The following is a 12447-nucleotide window of genomic DNA, read 5'->3' as shown; positions in this document are numbered from 1 at the left end:
TTGTATTTTGAGTGAGGCCCAGGAACATGCATTTTCACCAAGCACCACAGATGACTGGGGAGCGGATAGTCCTGGGTACCCCCGACCACGTGTGAAACTTTCTTGGAAAAAGAATTGGTCACTGTCAACAGAGTCCTAAAGTGGGTCCCTGACCCTAGAAAGGCTATTAGTCTGGAGGCAAGAGTAAAATGTTGAGCCAAATTGTGGGATGGAGAGAGAGGGGGACACACACCACATCTAGAGGGAGGCGGGTGATAGAAGAGGCACCAGGAAAGAGAGGGCGAACCGAAGGTACAGGAGGGAATCCAGGAGGTCCTGAGCCCTGAAACTAATGGAGAAGAGAATTTCAAAAGAGAAAGGAGACAAGCACTTCCAAAGAGCTCAGAAGCAGAGTGCTAGAGCGACGGTGAGTTGTATCCCGACGCCCACTCGGGATGCCTACGGAGCTGCCCAAGGGCCCCTTACACCCGGAAAAAGCCCTAAATACGTGTCACTATACTAATGTCAAATGTCAGATAATATGTGCCAACTGGGCCTTGAGAAAACTGTTTTTCAGGATGTTTTCTCAGCTCTTGACTCTTCTCTTCTTGACTAACAGAACCCCTGGGGATACATGTGGACAGCCAAGTTCATGTTAGCACCATATGTGGGGCTGGCCCGATGGGATAATGGAGCATGTTGTGGGGACTTGAAGCCTTGGTTCATATGTGGCCCTGCCTCCCACTTGCCTCCTTGTTTCCCACTGCCTCCTGGCCTCCCCAGGACAAGTTTTCTGCTGCCTCCCGGGTTTCTGATGCATCTGCCCCAGTCCCCGCCCAATCAGCGACTGCTGCCACCTTCCACACCAGTGCAGCCGGGGTTGGACATGTGCCCTGCATGCCTCATCACAGACTGGGATCTCCTGTGCTTGTGAGGACCTGGACTTGTTCTGCGAGCATCCCACGACTTGAGGAGTATGACACTAAATAGTAAATAAAAAGCCCCACCATAGCAGGTGGAGAGTAAAACCATTAAAGAAAGGAGGAAGCCCTTTTCCTGCTTTTTGAACAAGGGACCCTGAATTTTCATTTTGCACAGGGCCCTGCAAATGCCCCAGCTGACTGCCCCAACCTACATTCCTAACCAGAATCGGTTAGAAGTGGGTGGGTGCTATAGAAGCTGAGTCGCTTAGAGTTTTTTTCTCCTTGAAATCTAAGACTGACCCACAGTGCCCCTAGTTATGTAAATTGGATGTCTGTGGATGGCCATGCGAGGTAAAACAATGCCCGTCTGCAGAGAGAGCAGAGAGGAGAGGAGAGGTGGTGATTGGTGTTGACATGACAGAACCACAAGATGGCAGCACTGGGATCCCGGAGTCCCCAGAACCAACTGGGAGTGTCCGGACTTTGTGGGGGAAAAAAGCCTTTGCTGTGTTATGCCACTGGGATTTTATGGCTTAATTATTACCAGAGCAGGGACTAACCTACCTTGACAAACACATCCCTCTATCCTTACAATAACTGGTAACCTCTGGACCTTTTTTCCCCCCTCAAATAAGCTCTAGTGGATCTCTGCTACTAGCAAAGAGAAGAATTTCAATGCAGACAGGAAACACAGGCACAACAGTTATGAGGAAGGAATAATCCAGAAGTGTAACGCTCACTTCTCGTCTTTGAGTGGGGGCACTGGCCCCGCTGAGGGCTCCCAAGAGCCCGCCCACCTGGCTCCTCTCGACACGGCCACTCCAAATCACAGGGGAGGATTTCACTAGTCTCCCCTTTCACCCCGGGATGGCGTGACAACGGCTGTCACCAGACCCAAGGCACCTGCTTAGCACAGCAATGACCACAGGGGACGTGGCTACACATTTCCCAAAGTCTCACTGATAGAGGAACCCAAAGAAGCCCCCAAATAAAAAAATCCAGAAAGAAACATGTCGGAAAGGGAGGTCTGGTTCTGCTGCTTTAGAAAGAGCTAGTAAAAGACCGCAGCTTCTTTTACTAAGCTGGGTAAGGCCAGACCTGGCGCCTGTGAGGTCGAAAGTCCTGACTCTCTTCCTCTCCTGTTCCCAGCAGGGACTCCCCGGGGCTTGGGACTCATGCCAGCCACAGCTTTGGGGCCAGACGGGAGCTCTAGCCAAAGGGAGTGTGGCTCCCCTTTCCCTCGGGAGTCGGGAATACTTGGCTGTCCTTCAGGGAGGGCCTGAGAGGGCCCTAGCTCTCACACGTGGAGCTGGAGTCCACCAACTCTAAAACCACAGGGAGGCCAGTTGAGTGAGAGCGTGAGCAGCTACAGTGGCTGTTTCTGAGAACAGCCTGTCTGTCAGTTTACCACGTGTTGCCCTGGCCACAGCTTGGCGGCCTCGGGACCCACCCTCTGTGGCTGCAGTCCCAGGGCACCTAACTTGGAAAGGCGTCTTTCCTCACCTGTCCCCACTAAGTGGCAGCTTTGGTCCAATCCCATTTATTTGGTGCCTTTCAGCTTTGGACTAGGGCATGGCAACCTTAAAGAATTAGAGTAGGGATGGCAAATAGGTTTTCTTTCAAGTTCCAGGTCTCCTCCATTAGCACAGCTTTCTGGAATGCCGGAAAAGAATGACATGAGGCCATGCTCCGTGGCGGCTGTGGTCCATTCTCAGCGTCCGCCTGGGTACAGGACAGGGAGCAGTAACTAGTACCATCACGGGGTTGGAGTCCCTTGGCCGGGAGGAGAACAGGCACTGTGGCTTTGAAGCACCCCGCTCTGATAAGCGGTTCAGTAATGTGAGAGTTTAGAGATTTTCTGAAAAAGCCCACATGCAGAGGCCACTGGAAGCGAAGAGTTACCCAAGAACCTGCCTTCTTCAAGACCCCCTGCTTTTCCAGAAGATATGTTTCTGGGGTCCTAAGGAAACCTGGGCTTGGGGATAGGATGCATCCAGAAAAGCATGCTGTGTGTGCTCAAAAGCACAAACTGTGCACTGGCAAAAACTCCTAACTACTCTAGCTACTGAGTTGCCCTCACTATTTGCCGGAGAGGTTACAGGCTGCACACCTCTGTCCTTGTGCCCAGAGCAACGACAGCTGCCTCCAGGAAAAAGGAACAGAGATGGGGTTGCATGGTCACAGCTAGACTAGCCTCAAGTCACAGTGCCTGCTTTGTCAAAGATGAGTCCAGTGTAAAGCTAGATCTTGTTCTCAGGCCTCAGGCCCTACGCCCGGGGTCTGCTCCGGCAGCATCTTCTCGGGGCTCTGGACCGAGGCTCTCTGCCCTTCTCCCCTGTAGTTGCCAATTCAGTCCCGGATCCTGTCACCTTCCTGCCCCCTGTCCAGACAGCGTGGTCTATCCCAAGGTACAATCTCACTTGGCAATGTGTACTTTTCACACCTAAGTTTTAATTGAAGAGCTTGCTGTGTTAAAAGGGGGCCCAGTTTCAAGCTGGCATGAAAGGGGAAGGTGCTGGCTTTTGAAAAGATTTCAAGGTGCCAAAAAATAACGTCCTCAACTCATTTCCAGCACAGATGCGATCCCCACCCCACCCCTCAATCTTCCCTAAGTGGTCTTGACAGCTCCATCTGCATTCACTGAACAGCCTGGCTCTCCTTCTATCACTTCTATAATAAATATCAAAAAGGAAGAGGCTTTTCCTGTGCCTCTCAATGGGGCTTTTGTGCCTGTAATTCCATCCATCTAAGCATTTCTCTAGCGCTCATTACTATCACACAGGGGAACTCTGAAAAGGACTTCCAAAGATGGAAGAAAGGTGCTTCAGACACAAGAGTTTCAGAATGAAGGACCAAGCTGTTCCGAAGATACTTAATTTTCTGCGAGGGCCGAAATGTGACTTGAGTAATTCAATTAGCGTTTCCCAAGAAGCCACAGGATTACAGCTTTTCTCTCTAAAACTAAACTAAGCAAACAAGAGGCAGACTGTGGACTCGGGGTTCCTCAGGGAAGGATCTTTCTTACCAGCCCACCGCCCCAATTTAATCACTTCCATAAACCATAGGTCTAGTCATTCAGCAAACTCCCACTGAGTTCCTAGTGCAGGGCAGGTAATGAGCGGTGGTGGGGAGAATGCTGGCGCGCAGGATGAGGGTTCTCAGGGCTGGATGCACACTGCAGGGTTTCTTAACCTCCGCCGTGGCGCCCTGTCAACGGGACCTCCCCAGGGCCTGAGGCCAGACACCGAGAAGGTTCAACAGAAGATTCATCTGGCTTCAAAATCTTGTGGTTATGTTTTAAAGTTCATGAGAGCTCTGCATTTACTTCATATGAGACTTTTAATGCAAAATCATTTCCCCATTTCCTCAGAATGGGGGAGAGGCAGGAAAATAGCTGTGTCTGAAATCAGGCTCCGTAGGCCCATCCTTGGGCCTGGCCAGAACCTTCCTCGGTCTGGGGTAAAACAAATTGGGTGACCATTCTGGGGTCTGTGTTCTTCCTTGCCCAAAGCTTCTGAAGGCAGGAGGCAAGCACCTCCCCCGCTCAGGAAGGAAGAAGGCACCCCCTACCTCAGGCAGGAATCAGGCAACCCCTTCTCAGGCAGGAATCAGGCACTCTCCCACCCCAGACAGGAATCAGGCACCCTTTCCTCAGGCAGGACTCAGGCACCCCCCCTCAGACAGGAGGCAGGACACCTTAGGTTCAGGTGCACGTGCGTCTATCAACAGCACTCTCCTCCTCCCCTGCCCAACCCATTAGCCATTCTGTGTCCCTTTGCTTGATGTGCCTCCTTTTTGATTCCCTCCCTCCGGTCTATTTGTCCTTGATTTCCTGAGTGGAGGGGAGCCGCCTAGCACATGGTAGACACCACACACAGAGCACTCTTCACAGAGAGTGTTTTCTTGACTAATTAGCAGTTTGCTTCTAGAACTTTCTGTTCATGCCATATGTATAAGGAAATAATTACTTCTGGTAAGAGAATACCCCTTTCTTTTCTCTTTTAAAAATTAATGTGAGTAAGGAAAACATCTATGGCCCCCGTTCAAGGTACCACACGTTTCTAATTATCCAAGACCTAGTTATTTTCCAGGGCTATATTTCTATGGCAATACCAAAAACATTATTTTTCCTAATTATATTACAGTTGATTTTCAGCTCATTAAAAACATCTGGTAAAAGTAAACCAATATGTGTTTTTATAACCCACAGTGTTCTTAGGTGTTCATTCTGCCCTGGCCCTTTGGCAAGCACACGTGTGTGCGGTGTAGGCACCTCAGTGCCAGGCCGGCCTACCTGTCAGGCAAATGCCCTTGGTGCTGTTGCAGAGGTCCACCATCACTCGGATCTGCAGGGAGAGAGGGTGGTTAATAGCAGCACAGAAGACAGTGGGCCCTGAACTTGACCTTTATCCAGACAAGAGCAGTTATAAACATTCACAAAGTAACCTCAGGAGAACATGCAAAAGTCTGAGGAAAACTTAACCTCAGCTGAAAGAGAACCTCTTAAAAGACCTAAAGATACATGATAACAGAAGTTCATCTATCAATATTGTCAACCAAATATCCTTGATTTCTATCCAACTCTGAGAGGACAGAGGATGGTGAAGGAATTGCTAAATCCAGCTTTCGAGGCTGTCATGAACCAGCCCTCCAGCATCTGAAGGGCTCAATCTGCATGGGGGTTGAATAAAGAGGGTAGGCTTGGTGGTTGGGAGTAAGCACCTATTAGCTGGGCGAGCACAGGCAAGGTACTCAATCTCTGGACACTTTGGTTTCCTCTGAAAAGTGTAAACACTATAAGCACCTGTCTTGAGTTCTGTCACTGGCACATGGATGCTGCCCCAGATGGGAGTCATTCTTGTGCCTTGTGGATAATGCCTATTCATCGCTGGATGGCCACCTGCGGTAGGCGGTCGCTGCAGCATGGTATGAGCCTGGTATCTGGTTTCCCCACACCCATTCTGCAGCCCCCTCCCCCCGTCCACTCTCCATGCTGCTCCCAGAGAACGTCACAAAAACCAAATCTGAGTGGGTGAGCCCTGATTCACATACTCTTGTGATCCCTTGCTGCCCTAAAGATAGAACAAAAGTCCTCCTTCTCTGGACTCATCTCACACCACTCCCTTTTCCCTTTCTGTCTTCCAGCTACACTTTGCCTCAGTTTGCTCACCCACAAAATGGAGATAGGAACAGTGCTTAGTTCTTAGGATTGTTGTGAAGAGTAAGTGAAATCATTTTATGTGAAGTTCTTAGAACAATCTCGGAAGCACCCACAAAAGTATCTTCCATTTTGTGGAGGCAAAAGAGAGTGTAGACAGAAGCATGGATTCTGAAGTCTGCCTGCCTATGTTCAAATCATGGCTTTGCCAGTCACAAGCAGTGTGATCGGAGGGCACTTACTTAACCTCTCTGTGCTTCTGTGTTCTTACCTGTAAATGGAGTTAATAGCACCTACCTTATACCATGGTTATGTGGATTAAATGAGCGAATACATGCAACACACTCAGAGCAGGACCCGGCACATATAGTAAGCACACGCTATTTATGCTATTGTGTTAGATAGTTCCTTAAACATGCCAAGAATGACTTAATTTATCAATTTACCATCCAACTGTTTTCAATTTATAGATTCAGTAATTTTTAGACCCCAGTATTGTGCCACTTCAAAACTGTGGAGAGAACTTATTAAGAAATGGATTTGAGACAGCTGGATAGACATCTGGGGGGAAAACAAAAAGTTGAATCCTTCCTTCACTCCTTACACTAAATAAGTCCATTAAGCAATATTGATAAAACAGTTAAAAGTGAAAAACAAACTTAGAAAAGCACTGGAAGAAAACCTGGGGAAAAATTTATAATGGCATTAGAGTAGGAAAGAATTTTCCAAGAAAGAAACAACCCCCGTACTATATAGGAAGAATGTATAAATTCTACTGTCTAATAATTTTAAATTTCGGCAAGAGGTGAAATACTATAAGCCAATAACAAATGAGAACTATAGACCTTAGAAAACAATTGCAAAGGGCTAGTATATAAAGAGCTGTTACAAAGCAATAAGGAACAAGAAACCAAAAGAAAAATGGACAGTGGGCTCAAACAGGAAGTTCAGAGAGAAAAAAAAAAAAAGAGTGCCTCATTTTCACTTACAGTTAAAGAAATACATTCAAATGATGAAATGCTGTTTCCTACCTCTTAGATTTGTTAATAAAAAGGCTAACAGAGCACTTCTCATGGGAGTGGCCAGAAGAGCTGCACTCTCTCGACCTGTTGATCAAGTATGAAGGCATACTATCCCTTTGGAGGGCATTTTGGCAATAACTACTAAAATTTAAGTGGGTCTACCTTCTGATCCATCAATTGCACTTTGGGATTTATTCTTCGGATATATTCATATATATATGATAGAATAGATAGAGGAGATAGAAGTACAAAGATGGTCATTGCAGAAATGTGGGCAAGAGCAAAAACAACCTAAATATTTATCAGAGGGTCTTGTGAAATGAAGTGTAGCATACCCATAGAATGAAATATAGTGAAAAAGAATGCCTTTAAATCTGTAAAAATGACATTGAAATATCTCCAAGATAAATGAAAAAAATGCAAAGTACCGAGCAGCATGTGTAATGTCCTCTCATTTATGTAAGAAAAGTGGTGTGCACACAAATGTTTCTATATGCTTCTCTCTTGCTGCTTTCAAGATTCTCTGTTTTTGGCTTTCCAGAATATGTATGGAAAGAAACCTAAAAAGCCTCAAGTGAGGGGGGAATGGAGGACCAGGGTGGGAGGAAGCCGTACTAAACATGATACGCCCTTTTGTTTCATTGGAAATTTTCACTGATCACTCTTTCAATTAAACTCTTTCTTAAAAGAACATGTTTTGATTTGAGGGGGAAGATTGTTTGGTCTTCTACCTAGGCTTCATCTGTTTGCTAGGAGATCCAGAGGAACTGCATCTACTTTGTCAAGTATATCAACAGGTATTTATTGATGGCTTTGAAATTTATTGTGAAACATACATCTCACAAATATATCAAATGTGCACAATTTAAAGATGAGTCATAAAGCAAACATGTATATTCCGCCCCTCCAGGGGTAAAAAGCTGGAGGTGCTTCTTCCTGTAACATACCAGCTCCATCAACTCTGAGACAAAGTATACTGTGCAGTGTTCCTCTCCCTTTCATATAAGTCAGAATGCAGAGCTTAGAGAGGTGACATCATTTACTCAAGGTCACATCAGTTGCTCGGAGCAGAGCTGGACTCAACTCTAGCTCTCCTGATGCCAGGTCTGCTGTGCTTTCGATTATGGCTCTGATGATCCGCTCAACACAACCAGACAGAAGAAATTTCGACTCGTTATTTTTAGTCATTTTCATAAATGAATGTAATCAGCTGCACTATGGACAAGATTTATTATCTTAAAAAATGTATAATTGCCCATTGAGAGAACCATTAAAGACTTCACAATGCTTCATTTGTTGCCTGGGGGATCACAGCAGAGGGAGTAGTTGAAACAAGAGAAGCATCAATAGGGAAAATTAGCCTTTCTCTTTCCTCCTCATCACCGGTCTGGAGTAGGCACAGTGTCTATAAAAGACAACAAAGAAAGAATCTTCATTTCCTGACCTTTGGGCTCCATTTATATGCTAAATATCCATTCAGATATGTACCAGTAAATTGTGTTAATCTTGATGCAGAAATATTCCTCTAACAGACTTGGGCTATATAGAAGGTTGTACCAGGGGGAAACATAGGGTATGAAAAGTTGTGGCCATAAGAAAGTCAGAAACTGTCTTTTCTGATAGTGATTAAGAACTTGGATCAGAATAAGAGAATTCAAAATTGGTTGTCACACAACCTAGGTTGCCAAATTATGGAATCACATTTGGCATAGAGAGCTTTCTAAATCTTAATGCAGGACTTGAGAATGGTGAAGCTGGAAGAGAACTTATAGCTCATTGTCCTGGGGGTGTCAGGCCCAATCTGTCCAAGATGTGGCCCTGTCCCCTCCCAGAGTCCGGCTCCCACCACTTTCCCCTGTCACTCTGCTCCAGTCACACTGACTGTCTTCTCTGTCTTTGCTGTGCCTGTAGGCAGTGCTCACATCTTTGCTGAGACCTCAGCCCAAATGTCACCTCATCAGGAACACTTTCCCTGACTCCCCAACTGAAAATAGCCCTAGGGGCCACTCTCCATCACCTCACCTGGATTTTTGTCTCTGTAACGCTCATCATTATCCAATATTATCTTACTTATGTCTTCATTTATTTATTATCTGCCCCTGCCTTGCAAAGAATGGAAGCATTTTGAGAGAATTTGCGCTTTGTTTTGTCTCTATCCTCTGTGTATTAAATACACACTCTCCACTGGGGAGATACAGTTCAAGGAAGACAGTACGTCAGTGGTCTCCAAGGGAGAGCTTACCTTGACAGAAGGTGACAATAAATTGCTAACCTGGGTTTATGATGTGAGAATCTGATGGTGTTGGGAAGAGGATGGGTGAGATGCAGAAAAATCTCCATAGCAGCAGTGGAAAGGCCCTCCCACCCCACAGACACTATTTGGAGGACACATTTTAGGGGAACCAATGTCTGTCACTCTCAGTGTAATATAAAGAATGGTACCCCTGAGCGCTCAGGCTTAGTGCACCCTTGGTCAGCATGTCACCGAGGCAGAATCATCTCCCCAGGAGAAATACCATGGCCTGTCGGGGTCATCTCTCCCCAGTAGGAAGATCAATACAGTATGGACAGGGACACACTGTATGGGGACTTGTTCTTAGCAGTGACAACATATGGGTGATGGGAGAAAAAATAGCCAAAAATGGGAGGGAGGGCCTCGGGTTCCTCCCCATGACAGTTCTTGGCTTTGCTTGAGAAAGAATTCAAGAGCAAGTCATTTAGAAGGAGGGCCAAAGATTTATCAAGTATAGAAGTAAGAAAGAAGCTACTTCATAGACAAAGTAGCAGCCTCTCTTAGGAGGATCCCCCTTTGCCTATAACCAAAAGCTTTATATGTTTTTAAAATTAGTTAAGGGAGGGGCTTACTCTTTAACTTTGGATTTATCATTCACATTGGGCACTTAGTTTTTCCACGGTCCTAGGGTTGTGAAATTACCTACGGGGAACAATTTTAAGAATGTCCAGCTTTTGTGGCTTTTATCGTCTGGTGGTCTTCCATGAGTCAGATCTTCTGACTTTTTTTTTAATGACTTGCTGGTTTTTAAGCGAAGGGTCAGCCTAAAACCAAAATGGCTTTATTTTGGTTAACTTATCTCCTGCATCTCCCTTCCCTCCTGCCTCAAAGTGGCTTGCTCAGGGATCTTATGTAACTGAGTTTCAACTTTTCCAGAAGTGTTAATCCGGATACAGCAGGTGCTGTCGGCCAAAACACAGACACCTCCTTGCTCCGCTGAAAGGGGGTCAAGGGGTTATCCCACTATCAGGAACAACTTTGGCCAGAGAATCTAAAGATCTTTGCTGCCCAGAGAATCTAAGAATCCAAAGATCTTAGCGCCAGATTCTGCAATAATTTCAAGAATTAAGAAGTAGCCTCTACATTTATCTCTAACCAGGGAAGTAGGGCAGTTAGAAAATCTCCTAGCCTGAAATAAAAGGCTGTTCTAAATTCCAGAGGTTACCCACCTTAACAATAGCCTGGGAGATAAAGATGGGGGCATTATCTTTCTAGGCCAATGCCAGGGTAAAGGGCAGGAAAATAAGGAGAAAGGGGTTCATGCTTAATTAACGTATGAAGTCTCGATCTGTCCTCTTGGGTGGAAGCAATCCATCTTGATTTCAGCTGCTCTTCTTCCTTGTCAATCTGACTTAGAGGTCTCCAGATTCTGTACAGGTGGAACCTTCTTTAGCTGTGTGATATGTACCCAAGGCTCAATACCTTCTAGTTTTGCAACAGTGTCAGTGGACAGGAGCCCTGGGAAGATCACTTTTCCAATGGGGCTTGAGAGCCATCTTTTTCAGAACACCCAATCACCAGGCTCTCACCTGTGAGCAAGTTAGATTCTCTGAACTGGGACCTGGGAAGCCTTCTTTAACCTACTGATGATGGGCTTGAGTAAAGACATTAGAGACCTATCGTAGCTGGTCATACTAGCATGAGATGACAAGGGATAAGCAGAAGGTTGTATACTGATCAAATTTTAAGAAGTTTGTAAGGTTTTTGTTAAGGCTGTTCAGGATATATCATATGCCCTTGTTAAGGCATATGAAATGTCCTGTGAAGTGGGTGCCTCAATCACTGGAGATCGTGAAAGGTATATCCCAAGTGGGAAACATACTTTTTTAACAGTTTCTTTGCTAGTGTGAGGGCATCAGCCTTGCAGCAGGGGGAAGCCTTAGGTCTTCTGGAAAACACACATATAGTAACAAGAACATATGAATAACCCATATGAAATGGCAGTTGAATGAAGTCCAGCTGCAGGTGTTGAAAGGGTCCAGAGGGAGGTCTGAGGTCTCCGGGAATAAAAACAGATTTTTTTCAGGATTCAGGACAAGTCAGACATAGCTGGTAGACTGTTGTTGCAATTTTATAGAAGTCTCCTTACCAATGTCTATTCATAAGTTGAGTCATCTTAAATGCACTGTGGTGGGTGAAGGAATGCAAAAACAAAAAACAAAAACATGGGGTTTTTCAGGGAGCTGAGAAGCACCAAGGGATCTAGAGTTTCCCATAGCCCCGACTATTCACTTCATTTATAGCCATTGCTTACCCACCTTAATTTCTCTGATTAAGAGCAGATTGTTGCCATGTTACAAGGACATCAGGATGGCAAAAGTCTTACTATTTGTGGAGAAGATTTTTTAAGACTCATGTTTGTCCCTGGAATTAAAGAGGTTGTGCTAGAGTTTGGGCACAAGAGTCCTTTTAATTGTTTGTATTTTAAAGGTTTTGTTCGCTAAGCCTGGGTTGTAACAACCAAAAATGTCTCCAGACATTGCCCAATGTCCAGAGGGGCTAGGGGAGTGGGGGCAAAAGTCACCCTTGGTTGAGAACCGCGATTCTAAATGTTAGTCACTCCAACCAGTAACCCTGTGCCAGGTTGGTCCTCGGTACCTTCTTGTTTTATCCTCAGGCAACGTAAGAGGTAGGTTTTATTGTTCCCAAGTTACAGAGAAGGATTATCTTCCCCAGAATGCTGACTGACTTGCCCGAGAACCCACAGTTAATTAAAGCTAAAGCATGGAATTCAATGGCATTGAGCTGAAGCAAGCGTCCCCAGTGGTGTGAAATATGACCAAAGTCGACCACTATGGATTTTAGGCAGATGTGTTAGCTATGAATTCTTCTGTGGGATGTCGTTTCCCTGAGCAGATTTCTAGACATGCCATACTGTTGCTTAAAAAACATCACTGGAGGGGCGCCTGGGTGGCTCAGTTGGTTAAGCGACTGCCTTCGGCTCAGGTCATGATCCTGGAGTCCCGGGATCGAGTCCCGCATCGGGCTCCCTGCTCGGCGAGGAGCCTGCTTCTCTCTCTGACCCTCCCCCCTCTCATGTACTCTCTCTCATTCTCGCTCTCTCAAATAAAT

General features: G+C 45.9%; 1 protein-coding gene across 1 annotated transcript in view; it reads right to left on the bottom strand.

The window, feature by feature from the left end:
* The window catches only part of GLDN (gliomedin), a 65548-nt gene that overhangs the window by 23472 nt on the left and 29629 nt on the right, over positions 1-12447 (bottom strand). Inside the window, exon 2 of the mRNA XM_021694002.1 lies at positions 5197-5248. Coding sequence (XP_021549677.1) covers positions 5197-5248 — 52 coding nt within the window. The remainder of the gene's footprint in view (positions 1-5196; positions 5249-12447) is intronic.

The sequence above is a fragment of the Neomonachus schauinslandi genome, chromosome 9 (assembly GCF_002201575.2).
Source record: "Neomonachus schauinslandi chromosome 9, ASM220157v2, whole genome shotgun sequence".
Taxonomy (NCBI): Eukaryota; Metazoa; Chordata; class Mammalia; order Carnivora; family Phocidae; genus Neomonachus; species Neomonachus schauinslandi.
Note: the sequence above shows the minus strand (reverse complement) of the source record. Positions and strands in the feature narration are given on the sequence as shown.